The sequence below is a fragment of the Aphanomyces astaci genome (genome assembly GCF_000520075.1).
Source record: "Aphanomyces astaci strain APO3 unplaced genomic scaffold supercont1.3, whole genome shotgun sequence".
In the NCBI taxonomy this organism is placed as follows: domain Eukaryota; phylum Oomycota; class Saprolegniomycetes; order Saprolegniales; family Verrucalvaceae; genus Aphanomyces; species Aphanomyces astaci.
In genome coordinates this window covers 1122119-1135988 of record NW_009798266.1, presented here as the reverse complement: position 1 = coordinate 1135988, position 13870 = coordinate 1122119, and the positions used below count along the sequence as shown (strand labels likewise).

At 50.7% G+C, this 13870-nt stretch overlaps 4 protein-coding genes across 5 annotated transcripts; 3 read left to right on the top strand and 1 right to left on the bottom strand.

Annotated features, from left to right (window-relative positions):
* Positions 1-6: 6 nt before the first annotated feature.
* H257_01969 (hypothetical protein) lies at positions 7-2224 on the top strand (the record flags this gene model as incomplete). The annotated part of the gene is made up of 7 exons (XM_009825443.1): positions 7-210; positions 265-478; positions 570-1072; positions 1124-1381; positions 1438-1484; positions 1545-1807; positions 1871-2224. The coding sequence occupies 7 exons, from the start codon at positions 7-9 to the stop codon at positions 1999-2001; spliced, it is 1620 nt and encodes a 539-aa protein (XP_009823745.1). The 3' UTR covers positions 2002-2224.
* On the bottom strand, positions 1878-7837 carry H257_01968 (hypothetical protein; the record flags this gene model as incomplete). The annotated part of the gene is made up of 8 exons (XM_009825442.1): positions 1878-3926; positions 3974-4201; positions 4254-4349; positions 4401-4660; positions 4722-6150; positions 6233-6380; positions 6440-6531; positions 6581-7837. The coding sequence occupies 8 exons, from the start codon at positions 7835-7837 to the stop codon at positions 2019-2021; spliced, it is 5418 nt and encodes a 1805-aa protein (XP_009823744.1). The 3' UTR covers positions 1878-2018.
* A 111-nt stretch (positions 7838-7948) lies between these two features.
* Positions 7949-8772, top strand: H257_01967 (leucyl/phenylalanyl-tRNA-protein transferase). Its single transcript, XM_009825441.1, has one exon. It carries the CDS (start codon positions 7981-7983, stop codon positions 8707-8709), a length of 729 nt encoding a protein of 242 aa, XP_009823743.1. The 5' UTR covers positions 7949-7980; the 3' UTR covers positions 8710-8772.
* Positions 8773-9267: 495 nt separating this feature from the next.
* H257_01966 lies at positions 9268-12223 on the top strand. Of its 2 annotated transcripts, XM_009825439.1 has the most exons (8): positions 9268-9762; positions 9828-9908; positions 9958-10429; positions 10491-10684; positions 11247-11516; positions 11574-11702; positions 11803-11927; positions 11985-12223. In XM_009825439.1, exons 1-8 carry the CDS (start codon positions 9331-9333, stop codon positions 12085-12087), a joined length of 1806 nt encoding a protein of 601 aa, XP_009823741.1. In that variant the 5' UTR covers positions 9268-9330; the 3' UTR covers positions 12088-12223. The 2 variants fall into 2 exon arrangements, with proteins under 2 accessions (XP_009823741.1, XP_009823742.1); XM_009825440.1 differs by lacking the exons at positions 11574-11702; positions 11803-11927; positions 11985-12223 and having other exon boundaries at positions 11247-11563.
* Positions 12224-13870: the final 1647 nt, after the last annotated feature.

The following is a 13870-nucleotide window of genomic DNA, read 5'->3' as shown; positions in this document are numbered from 1 at the left end:
AAAAGTATGCCGGGTAAAGGTGGCGAAGGGGTGCGAGGGGTCAAGTGGAGCAAGGCGCGCCAGGAATTCACTCCGTGGACAAAGGATGAACCGCCATCAGATGCAGAGACCCACGAAAGTGCCGCCCTTCCTGTGATTCATCCCATGCTCATGAAGAACTACATTGGAACCGTCAACGTGACGACCTTGACCACACGGCAAGTGGAGCAAGTACGTACGATCTCCTTAGGACAGCGCGCACATACATAGCTGACGAATGCGTAGTACTTCAGTCGCGACGTCTTCCTGGAGGATTGTATTGCAATCAAGTCCAACGAATCAACAGACTTTTATCCACAGCTTTGCGCTGGAATCACATGGAACACCACAGACATCGCCGCGTTGGCAGCCAATCGGCCTGCGGTCGAGCTCTTTCTCGACTGCTACCACGTATTTCTTGGCCTGCTCGCGCACACCCACTCCGCCCTTGCAGCTCAAGGTACTGTCCCCCCGAATTCCTTGATCTGATCATCCATCCATCTCCTGACGCCACCACGTGTCCATTGATATATTTCCGTGCCGACGTGCAGAGTACATCCGAGCAGGGGACATGTTCCTCTTCCTGGGCAAGTTTTCAACCGCGCGAGCGTGTGGCCAAGCGCACTTGAAGCTAGGATCTCCAGCGTCGGACGAGTCGGCCAAACGCATCGTGTTGCAAGCTAGGCAGTGCGAGACTGTCCTCCAAGCGAGTATGAAGCGAATGCAAGCAGTACTGCACGCGCCGCCCTCTGTCGTCTCGAGCCTCATGGCCGACTTGGACCAAGTGAGACGGTTGGCGCCACTGTCTCGCGAGATTCTGCATGTGCAAACTGGGGTGCTCGTCGCGTCTTGCTCGTACGAGTCACTCATTGACATGCTGACATTGCTGCCGCCGCCACTCCTCTTGGATGTGTCCGTGTGTTTGGCACTGGCCCGGGCGTTCGATTATACTGGTCACACGATCCAAGCCATGGATGCGCTTCGGAAGATGTGCAAGCAGTCACCTGTCGTCGCCAAGGAATTGCAGCGACTGCAGCACATGCTTGACAAACGAGTACCTCTGATGAGCACATGCGTCCAATAACGCTGACATTTGCAAGTGTAGAACGTCGCGACCAAGTTGGCCGATGGAGGGCACTTCGCCCAAGCTGTCGACGCGTACAACGTGTGCTTGACGTTGGATGCCAACCACCACCGATACAATGCCAACGTTTTGTACGATCGCGCAGGAGCGTTCTTAGCTTCTGGAAAGGAAAAGGAAGCGATTCGGGATTTGGAGCAGTGTCTGGGGCTGCTGCCCACGCATACTTTGGCTCCTGCAAGACTCCGCGCCGCTCGAATCCAAGCCGACACGTCTCGAGTGGTAAAAATAATGTATGTTGACGATGGCTACTATATTCACTCACTTTCATTGCCTAGCGCAATCAAATCTACCGTGAGCAGCGAGCGCACGACAAACACATCAAGTACTTGCGCATCTGTAGATGCATTTCGCACGAGTATGTGACGTGTGTCGTTTGATGTAGGAAAAGTTCGCAGTCGAGTGTCTTTTTCAAGGTTGGATCGTGTCCAAACTTGGCTGCTCGCGACCAAGTCAAGGTGATGCAACAAGACCGAGTCATTCAAAACGGAGTACAAAGTAATCAACAATTCCACCGACTGCCCCAGTTCAATCTGCCACATGTGGCTCCGCTGGTGGATTTATACACGATTCTGGGGGTGCATGCCACTGCGACCATCGACCAAATACGAAAAGCATACCATCGACTTGCCCTCCAGATGCATCCAGGTAATCTTATAGCATTGTGCAAATTGCACTTTAGCACAGAGCCATAAATTTTAACTGGACTAGACAAAAGCCAGCATGTCGATGCCGCCGACCAATTCAAAGGCATCGCCATAGCGTACTCGATTCTCAGCGACGAGACATCGAGAGCCCAATACGACGCGGTGTTTAATTCGTCGATTTATGCTTGTCAATAATAATATCGTCCTTAGTGTTACTCCTCTTCGTCGCTGGACGATGATTCGTGCTCGATCCAATGCTGCAAGTTTCCGCACATGATTTTGGCTATTCGCTCCGTCTCCGAGTCAAACAACGTCCGTGCAGGCGGCATAATGTGGGGGTCGTCACCACCGCCATCCACTCGATTCGACAGTCGAAACGCAGGCGGGAGGCGGTGGATCGTGGCTTGGGCAGCTGTCCAATGGCCATGTGAAGTAGATTTCTTGTCGTCGCTCGGTGATTCATGCGAGATCGAGGCGGTAATGGCGGCATGTGACAGCGACGAGACCGTGGACCAGTCGTGTGTCACTGGCGATGCACCGTCGGGATATTGTGGGGCGGGCCTCCTTGGAACATGCTCAACCGTGGTGGCGACTCCATCGGTTGGGGTTGAATACGCATTTGGGGGGGTCTCTTCGAAAGATGTAGCGGTACGGCGGGGTATTAGGGTGGGAGATACTACCATTGGGCAGGGGGGTTCAGGATCGATAGTTTGACTCGATGTGGACATTTGATCAACCGGACGGCTTGGCATCTCGACGACAGTAGGGGGCGATGGTAGAGGGGCATCGGGGGGGTCGACGTTGGTACCATGTGAGCCGGTGGAGGATTCGCGGAAGGCAGTGTCGTGGGGCTGGTTGGTCGCGTCGCTGGAATTCTTGTCGTGAGTGGTTCCAAAGCCTTCCCCCATCAATGAAGTTGTCGACATGTGCGACGCGGACAGGCGATCACTGCAGGAGTCGGCGACCAGTTGGGGGATCTCTGCTACTTTGAGCGCCAATTCTTCGTTCTTTCGCACCAACATTGAAATCTGGGCCTGCAGTCCTTCCATGGCATCGAGCACTTGATGAAGGACGGAGGGGTGGTCGATGGGTGACGTTGGTTCAATAGGTGCGGGCAACGTAGGTAGAAGAACACCATTTGAATCTTCCAATTCATGGATGTCCATCTTGGAACTGCCTTGGGAGCGTTGAGTGTTCTCTACGTCGGCAAGTGCAAGTTCATCACGACCGATGGGTGGTGGGCTATGAATGTTCAGCTCGTTCAAGTCCAAATCGTCGTCTGTGTCATCAACCGATGCGGCATCGAAGCTCCCACGCGATGAATGATGGGACTCGAGCGTCCCCACGACACCTTTTGGAGGAGGTGACGCGGCTGTTGGGAATGATTCAATCTTGGGCTCCGAAGCATTGGGAGATGACGGTGCAGCAGCATCATGTTGTTGTTGCATGGGCTCGCTTGGATTAGGATGTGAATCGACTGCCGTGGTGGTAGTGGCGGCGGCTCGCTCAATAATGGCAGTCCATGGCTCGTCATGTCCTTCGCCACAACTGATGTCGTCGTCCGAGTATTGCGTCGTTAGCCGTTGGGGCGTTTGACCTGCTTCGCCAGAGTCTGACTGGTCCGACCCGTGGATCTCCAATGCATTCATATCGAGAAGTTCGTCATCGTTCCAAGCACTTAGTTGGCCAAAGTGTCGTGTCGGATCGTCGAGGTCCACGTGGTGTGACACCATGGAAGTGTCGTCGTGCCCGTCGTTGCCTTCGAGAATTAGACTCGGGACCAAACACACGTCGTCGCTCGTTGAGGTCGAGCACTGGTGGTCCCTTGACACCGTTTGGTCAAATTCCGCCGTCGAACAACTGCTCATGGTGCAGGATCGCCCGTTAGCCGATATCTCGCGGACTGCTGCTTCGGACGCAGCTGCTTGGTTCAAGCGATCGTGGTGGGTTCGCGACATGTCCATCGCAGTGACACTGTTGACCATCAACTGCAACGCATTTGTAAGTGCCTCGTCTCCCCCTTCATGGTCAATCGGGGCTCCAACTCGAGGACGATCGAAAGCTATGCCTGCCTCTGGACGAGGGCCTCGTACCATATTGAACCGCACTTTTAGTTGGCCCTACGTATCGTCAGTCCCGTTCGTAATACATCGTAGGTCAGTCATACCTTGGATCTGTCGGTGGCGTCTGTGATGTGGTACCAGCCGCATATTTCATGTGTCCATTGCAACAGCGTCAAGTCGATCGTTGCTTGGCCGATCCACAGGGGAGGCAGCAAGGGCTTTCTTTGATCCCACACGTGCATGGCGACTTTGGAACTGGGCCGGTCGGCAGCCTCCAGTCGGATTTCATGCATCCAAGTGGGATTGCACGAAGCCTCGACCGCAGGGGTTTCCTAGAGCACCCCGTAAATCCATCTTCCTGCTTTGAGTGAATATCGTACGTACGTAGTGTGTCGTTCCCCATTGAAACGAAGTATAAGTGTGAGGTCGCGCGGATACTTCATGATGCAAGTTCCTTGCTTCTTCAATCACAACGATCATCTATAGCCCATCGCGTCAAACAGATCATAATCCCAGCATTGCACCACCTACCAAAGGTTGTTCATGTCCACGAGCGTGGTTTGTATCCTCCGTGTCCATGGGGGCCACCACGTCGTCGTCATGGGTGACGTTCTCGTCCAAGAGAAAGTCAATGTCGTGGATGGAACGACTTGGATCTTGGTCTGAAAAGCACTTCAGTGGCGGGTCAATTGTTGGTTGTCGAAGGATAGACATGGCGCCAGGGGGGTCGGATTCGACGCGACGATGAAGGAAATGTACTGCAACGCCCAGTCGACCACAGTGCACTTCGTCTATAATACACGTTTACATCCATAAGAACCTCCTAGATACATATATGACAAGCTCACCGACCTCGTTGATCAAATGCAAACGCGCCACGTATGCCTTGGCGGCGGTAGAGCAACGCCGCCAGCGGAATCGACACTGTGCCCATCAGAATCTCCATGTCCATCACGTGCCGGTACAAGTGAACGACCGCGCCTCCATCCTTGGCTTGCTCTTGCATGGCCTCCAACAGCTCGGGGTGGATCACCACATGATGCTCAAACTCAACGTGCACTTTGCCACACGTCAAGAGGATCGTAGGGGACGTTTGGATCGAAAGGAACTGACCCTGCGCCGTGTCGTACTCTGTGGATCCCGTCGCTTTCGGATGCACACGGACACCCACAGGCACGACGCATCTGAAAAACACGTGCCACCCCACGACGGACACCGCGCCGAGCATGTCTATGGACGTAATCTGCACACAGATGGTAGCTGTGGCTGGGAGAAGGGTGGTGGACGAGACGACGGACGTAGCGACGGAGTTCGATGTCTTGGGATTATACACAGCTAGCGACGATTTCTGGTGTATGGCACACTGGACACGAAGGGGTAGCGACGCGATCTTGTCCGAGAAGTGGGGGAGAAGAGGATGCAGCGGCGGTTCGGTCCATGTGATTGGAAGCTGCACAACTTCCTGCTTCGATTTTGTCAACGTGGACACGTTCAACGAGGCATGGCCGATGGGATTGGTACTCTGACCAGACCCCCACAATGCAAACTCAATCAAAAGGTCGAGTCCTTCGTCGATGTACTCGTGTTCGTTCAGAGAGCTCAGCGCTGTGCTATGACTGTCCCACCACAGCGACGACGTGGTGTCTTGAAAGAGGTACGTGACTTCAATCCCACGAAGGACTGGACAAGGCTCGGCGAGTTCCAACACCAATCGCCACGACAGTTTGTCACCAGTTGGTGTGTTTTGGTGATGCGGATCGGCCAAGGGGGACGGTAGGACGTCGCGCCCTTTGCTTGGTGATGCTTGTTCCAACCGTGGCGGCGCTGGGTCGTTCAAGAGCTGAATCGTATCCAAATCAATGTCAAATGACGGCGTGTCCTCGGTGGACATGTGGTTTTCTTCGTCGGTAGTCCAATCCAAGAACGCGTGAGCCATGGTCGCCATATCCCTCCACCTTCGATACGCTCGTTGGATCTTGATCACGGCGGACACGTGCTGCTGTACTGTCTTCCCGTCCTCGTGTTCATCTGATGGTTGCATGACGTTGGAATTGTCGATGGTGCTGGCTGGACGTGCCAATTCAAATTTATGGTTCGAGTCGTCGTCGGGGAAGGAGGAGGGGGAAGGATCATGTGTTGCCACAGTAACTGAATCAGGTGCAGGAAGGGTCGCTTGCGGAGAAGGGGTCAGTTGGGAACGATGTCGTCGAAACACATGGCGGCCGCGCCACCACGCTTGAATTGAATGGACGGCAGCTAGTTCTGTTTGGAACCCATGGATCTAGCAAGGACAAGTAAACTATGCATTGGTACAATATTAAAAACGTAATCACGAGAACGTGGGGCATGGGTGTACGTCGTACCTGGTCTCGGGTACCCAACGCTCGCGTGCACGTTATGGAGCCAACTGCAGCCCCCGTGAATGGGTTTTTGATTTTGATACAGTCATGTGTCATGCCAATGCATGGGCTGCGTTGAAGTGTCCGACGGTCAACACCTGCCGCCTTGTTCCTACAATAAAGTCATGAATCTACAATCATACATACTACACACGCTGGACGGTGTCGTACTTGACAGCATGCGCAAATGCTTTCAACGAGAGTTTGCCCAAGCCCAGCAATTGCGCATCCCTTGCACTTGTCGTGGTCCAAACTTCTACCACCTACTCCATGTTATAGTAACGAAATCGGGTCATGATGATCGACTCGTACGAGTTGGTGGGCGTCGAATAAATGGATCAGTGCCTGGTTCAATACACCGCAAGGCAGAACTGTTTTGTAGCCCAAGGCGATCGTCGTGGGCAACGATGCATGGGGTATTCGTTTCGACTCGCTCGTGAACGGCGTGCAGGGAGGAACTAACGCTTTGTGGGTCACGTATACGCGCATAGGATCTTGTTGCTGGGCATCGGAGGAGGAGGCTTGTACACGAATATCATGCAACCAATCGACACGCAAGAGCATTTCAAGTGGGGTGGCAGTGTCGTTTGCATGCGGGGCCACAAGTGGGGGGTTAGGAAGGCGTCGATGTCCAGCGGTGGGAAGCTCCCGCGTGTACACTGGAGACATGTTCATCGTCTGTACTGGCCATGACGTTACTGTACGATCCAAATCAACTGGTCCAAAGCTTTTCGCCGACGCCAAGATGGTGGGAATGTCGATGGCCCGGTCGTGGGGTTCGTCCATCGCACGTTGCATGGCTCGTCGAAGGGCCTCGCCTTTGTGCAACAGCGACGTGACATCACTTGCATGTGGACCAAGTGATGTGTTCCATGTCGTCGAGGGGGTCGACTCATTCAACTCGAGAAGGGGCACCTGTGCGAGAAAACTGCTTTGCGGAAAGTCCTTGTTCTTCCACACCCGGACGGCACCTTCCACTCGTCTTGGGGACGCATGAGGCTGCTGCAGTTGAAATTGAGGCGCAGTCGTCATGCCGTCATGCGGTGGTAGCTCGGAACTCGCATCACCACCCCATAGCAAGGTCGCGTGCAATGACAGCACACCTCCAATGTTGTTGCGGCCTCCTCGCTTCACGATTTCAATATCTCTTTGACATCCTCCAACTGCTTCCAAGTCGTCCAATCGTATCGGGATGGCAGACTGTCCATACACGCGATGGGTGACTTTGTCCACGACATCAAACCGAAGCTGGGTCATGTCGTCAAGGTACCGTCGAAACACGTCCCGGGCGACATGGACTGGAAAGCAAAGTTGTTGGTTTTCACGCAGCAGGTCGCCTTTCCCTACGGTTGTCATCGATCCCCACCATCGCACTCGGACGAGCCATTCGCGATGCCCTTCAACGTCGTCATTCTCGACGTGCAAATGAACCGTCAAACGAACGTATCCAGACACAGGTCCATCAATCTGAGGCGGAAGTGAACCCAACGAAATGACGGACGGTATGTGTGGAAGGGGCAACGTGTCGTCGTCGTCATCGGCGGCGACGTCCGCGCCTGTCGCGGCCATGGAGTTACAATGCGCGCTTCCACGTTTGGAATTTCAATTCTATCCGTATGGCATGCCTTTTTATCCGGATGTTCCCCGCGTTTTTTTGAGCGTGTGGTTGTTTTCAAACGCGTTTCGAACAGATATCGGCGACGGCGGCTACGATGGATGCAAAGTACGTGCCCGCGTACCTGCGGGATTACATGTACCATGCGCAAGATGACTTTTGGATATCGAGTTGCTTTGACCCGATCTTCATTGCGCACATCATGCACAACGGTTTCCTTCCCATTGCCACGGAATCGCAAGGGGTCGTGTACCTGTTGCCCAAGTTGCACGAGCAGCGATGCGTGATTGACCCCCAAGACTTGCACGTTCCAAAGCAGATTCGAAAGAAGGCCAATGCGTATCGCTTGACCGTGAACCAAGCGTTCGACCAAGTTGTGCAGGGATGCCACGACCAGCACGGCGTGGCTTGGTTGTACCCTCCCGTGGTGTCGTCCTTTCGCCAGCTAGTCGACGGAGTGTCCGTCAACGGGACCGACGTCAAGCTGTACAGCATTGAGCTGTGGAAGGGTACCACGTTGGTGGCCGGCGAACTCGGGTATTGCAACGGCGCTATGTTCACAAGTCTCACAGGGTTCTACGCGACCGGGTCAAAAGGCGCGGGGACAATGCAGCTGTACGCGCTCGGTGCGCTGCTCCACGCCTCTGGCTTTCAACTTTGGGACTTGGGCATGTCCATTGACTACAAGCTTAAATTGGGCGCCAAGGACATTCCACGCGACGAGTTTGTCAAGCACGTGCACGCGTTGCGTTCGGCTCGGGTGTCACTGATTGTCGACGAGCAAAATGCAAGAGCTATTTTAGATCGCCATGCCGCATTAAGCTAAACAATTGCATGAACAGGTTGACTGTGAAATACACTGTCCATGAGATTCAGAGCTGAAGTCGACATGATCTTACCTGTCCATGATTCTACAACCCATCGTGTTCTTACTGTACCAGTACTGTACTTATAACGTTACGTATATAACACTGTTTACAACAGTACTGTACTACCGCAAGTAAGACTGACGTTCATGATGAGGTAGGTATGTACGAGAGATGACAATTCGGAGTGATAAGCCAGCCAGCTATAACGTGGCATGATATGCGAGTGTCGCGACGTTGCTGCCGCCTTTCCAAGTGGAAGCGGCGCCTTTAACTCGAGACGAGGCAATAATACCAGTACAGTGTGGCCGTAACGTTATAATAATGTTATTTTGCACATTGCTGAATGCACTACAGAAACCTTAGTAAGATCAGGCAATTATAACGTTAGGCAATTATAACGTTTACGTTACCGTCACTCTCGGAGCGAAACATTATCGGTGCTTTTCCGGATATTGTCGCAGCTATCCCGTTTTTGTTATCCGGATAGTCGTGACAAATAAGCGCATTTGGTGAGCCCAGAAAGTGCGAGACCACTGACCACTGTGCTGCGCCGTGATCTCTACCACATCAGTGAGATCATGCAGCAGGTCCAGCAACCGCATGCACGGAAAGTGCCGAGTGTCATTTACGATCGAAGCACCACGTCGTCCGAGAGGAGGGAGATCACCCATGCCACCCTCGGCCGGTTGGTCGCAAAGTTGACAGACGCACAACACCACGACACGGACTTCCGCAACTGCTTCTTGCTGACGTATCGCAGTCACAGCTCTGTGAACGACTTCATCATGAAGTTGACGAAGCGGTACACTGCTGCTTCCAGCTTGGCGAACCCACGATACGACGACTGCGACCCATCCAACGCGGACGACAATCGCTTCTCCGTGTCGTCCGACTCGACTGTTCAAGCCGCGGCAAATGTGTCCATGATGCGGGCCATGAGTGTGCTCAAGTTTTGGATTCGTGAAAGCGGCTTCATCGAAGCTGACTTGGACAACGACCGTCGATCGCAGGTACATGCGTTCAAGCATCTCCCGTCACGTTTCTAGGCCCAACAGTGACTCAAAAAACGAGGTAGAAAAAGCTCATGATCTTCCTGGCCAAAGTTCGTGATGAATCGCCCCACGTGTCCATTTCCAAGCATGCAGAAACCATGATGGTACGCGTCGTGCCCACAAACTGGCGCTTTGTTTCAATGGAACGGCTAGCATGTTGTAGGGAAGATCCTCGTTCGAAACACCCCTTCCAGATTGGCCACAAAAGCGACCACTGCAGCTCCATCATCAACCATGCCATCACCCCTGGATCTAGGAAGCGAGTCTGCCGAAGAGTCGTCCCCAAAGGCGGCGGCCCGCCAGCCCCATCCCATCGACGACAACGACGCAGCGTTGGCGGCCAACACTGCCGCGAAACTCAAAATCAACCGCAGCGTCTCCACAGATTCAGTACCCATGAAACCTCAAGTGACCATCCGGGCGTATCCGACCCACTATGATCCGGATCTCCACCCCATCGACATCGATACGACTCGGCCGGCGTTTTCGGCGCCCCCGCTGTCGATTTCCAGGGGCAAAACGATGCCGCCAGTCTCCACCACCGCCCAACTGTCGGCCGCCCCCGTCGATGGCCTCATGCAGGCGCCGCTGACTCGCTCCGTATCTGACAACACTCGCGATCGCGGTAGGGTCTTGCTTGTCGCGAAATATTCTGTCGCAGATGACTGATGTATCGAACGACGTAGGCGTGTTCTGCATGCCTCGATCAGAACCTTTCGGCGGCATGACGGCCCAAGATGCCGCCGACCAACTCACGTTGTTAGAACAGCACAACTTCCACAGAATCGACCACCGCGAACTCACCAACAAGAACTGGACCACCGAGTTCAAACACGACGTCGCTCCCAACGTGATGGCGTTGATCGAACTGTTTGACGCGGTACGACGACATAGATATATTATCTTTCCTTTATATTTGGACGTTTGTGCTGAATCGCCAAATCTATCGATCGATATCTTCTTTGTACTGAATTAGTGTCCTGTAATGATTGGTATCACACTAATTGAATTCATACACTAATTCGACGTTGTTGATGATGGTTTCCTGCGATCTGATTGGGTATATCCTTCTGCCGATGATTCTTCTGCACATCAATGTGTCGATTCATTCTCCATCCCGCTCCAGTTTAGAATAAACTCAACAATATATCATCACGACATGATATTATTGATTGGGGGGTACAAAAGTCTGAACCTGGTTCAATCGAATCACGCCGACTAACTGTAAACCGAGCACGAGAAATCTCTCCCATTGGTCTTTCAATCGGAAATTCCTTGTCGCTGATTGGCTACATCCTTTTTTCCTTTTTATGACGGGAACGCCAATGAAATGTCGGGCCACGAGTGGGATTTTACCACTCTCTCTCGCCCAATCGGGATATTTGTAGCCACTTTATACTATTAATATGTATATTGTTCAACGTGTCACCCTGAATCATTAGCGCGCGGAATGGATCTCAAGTGAAATCTTGCACCCCAAGCTGCAGGCGGTGCAGCGGGCCAACATGGTCGCGTTCTTTATCGACGTGGCCGAAGCGTGTTATCGGCTGAACAACTTCAACACCCACGCCGAAATCGTCGTCGCGTTGACCGCGCCGTGCATCAAACAGCTCGAGACGACGTGGAACCTCGTGGCGCCAGGCCACTTGGAAACATTTGAACACCTCAAGCACGTATGTTCAAGCGACGACAACTTTCGACTTTACCGGCAGGTATGACTGGCAAGAATAATGAAATAGGATGCTCGAAATGATTTTTTGATGGTGTAGGCATTTGCAGCGGCGGAGGGGTTGCCGCGGTTGCCGTCTATTTTTATTGTGGTCAAGGACATTTTTGGCTTTGAAGAGTCGATGCGGACGACGGAAAATGGATTGATTCATTTTCAAAAGTTCCGAAAGGTGCATATATATATATATATATATATACTAGGTGCTGTCGTCATACCAGTGTCGCTCGATATATACTGTACTATATATATCATATATTTTGGGAGCGTAGATTTATCATGCCATCACGGACGCCCTGAGTTGCCAACACACCACGTACACAACGCCAAGTCCAAGGCGTCGTGTGCTTCAAGCGGACAAGAACCAACAGATGATGCTGAAATTCCGACTGGAGACGTAAGACTCACTCCTCAGCCATCATCATAGACATGCATGGACTGATACGTTGCTTAGGATTCGCAAAACGGGCACGGAATTGTTTTGGCTTGCGAAAAAAGCAAACAAGCAAGAAAGCGTGCTGTTTGTAAATAGTTTGGCCGACGCTGGGTTCATGTAGCCAAAAGACCGTTTTTTTACCGCACCTTTTGTGTGGACCATGCAATAAATACTGTCAAATCCGTTCCAATTTGGACGTCCTAGTAATACAATTAGGTTGCGTCTGGTAACCAGAAATATCCCAAAACGCCATTTTGGGGCCGAATTCAACAAATCTGATCTGCGTCTGGTAACCGGAAATATTACAATATTCAGGCTCAAAACGCCATTTTGGGGCCATATTCACATTACAACATGGACCTTTTACCTCCATTGTGAAAATGGCATTTTCGTTAATTCCATTTTTCGAGAAAATGGAATATTATTTTTGAAATGTTACCAAACGCACCCTTAGAATCGAATGAAATAGGCAAATGTAATTTAGAATGGCCTAGCCAATTAATTTATGCATTTGAGAAATTTGAACCAATCATCGATCATTATAGTTTGCAAAAGTACGTTATGTGGTACTTCTAGTAGTATATCTTTAAATATGTATACCATACTGTACATTAATTTTGCCACTAATCTGACACAAATCGACACCTAATACGTCCATATTTCAGCGAATTATTGTACCACAGCATCAAAGGTCCGACCGTGAGTGGTCATATAGCGGTCATATATATATAGATAACACCTAGTATACTTAAATCAAGATATAAATAATGGGGTAGAATGGCATGGCAAATACTACTGCAAATACCTCGAAGTTTACCGAGCCGTTTACTGTTTACACCATAATGATAAGCTACGCATGCCGTATCTAGTGTACTACTGTAGTCTTACTGTTAACAAAATACACTTCATATCCCAAGAGTAACCAGCTTGCAAGTATTCTTGGTCTCAGTTCGGTCGGACCTTGTTGAGTTATGTGAATATTATCGAAGTCACTTGATTTTTGTATTGGCATAATACATACTAGTAACTGAAAAAAGGTCCGACTGAAATCGCATAGCGTTTCTATTTTATTAGTAACGTTATGCGATTACTTATAGACATCAATTCCGTGTACTTCCCTAACCCTAACCTAACCGTATCGATTTAATTGGGTGAATTTTAAATAATCCTTTACGAAACTATTTACAAAACACACTGATTTTTGTACCACAACTTCCAAAACTTACACAAATGAATTTCTGCTGGCCTCGACATAAAAAAGAATCAAATAAAAATATATGTTTGAACTCTCATAATTTGTTGAGGCTGTTTTTTGGTCTCAACAAATCGTGGTGTTTGTGTTGCACATCACACAAAATTACTTCGATACTACGTAGCACTACGTACCGTAGTTGATTTGTTAAGTGGGAACTTTTAGTCTCCATAATCAAATATTTCTGATTATCGGAATGTGCAGGTGCCCGAGAGACTTGAATTGCCTGTTATACTTAATAAATATTATGTATGGCAGAACTGTTTGATCAACGAATAATTCCCTCATACCATGATGTCCACCATAGCCAAATGAGTATAAGGGTACGTCTGGTAACAGTACAAAAATAATATGCCATTTTCTCGCAAAATGGGATTAACGAAAATGCCATTTTCAAAATGGAGGTAAAAGGTTCATTTTGTAATGTGGCGTTTTGGACCTCTTCAACGAGTAAATCCCACGTGGAATTATTGGATTTGGGTTAAACCTCTGCAAGCAAGACATGTTTCCATTTTGATCAGATTTGTTGAATTCGGTCCCAAAATGGCGTTTTGGGCCTGAATATTGCAATATTTCCGGTTACCAGACGAACCTTAAGCACAAAACAATTATTAGTAATCGGGGTTAACTGTAAGTACATCTAGTGAATAAG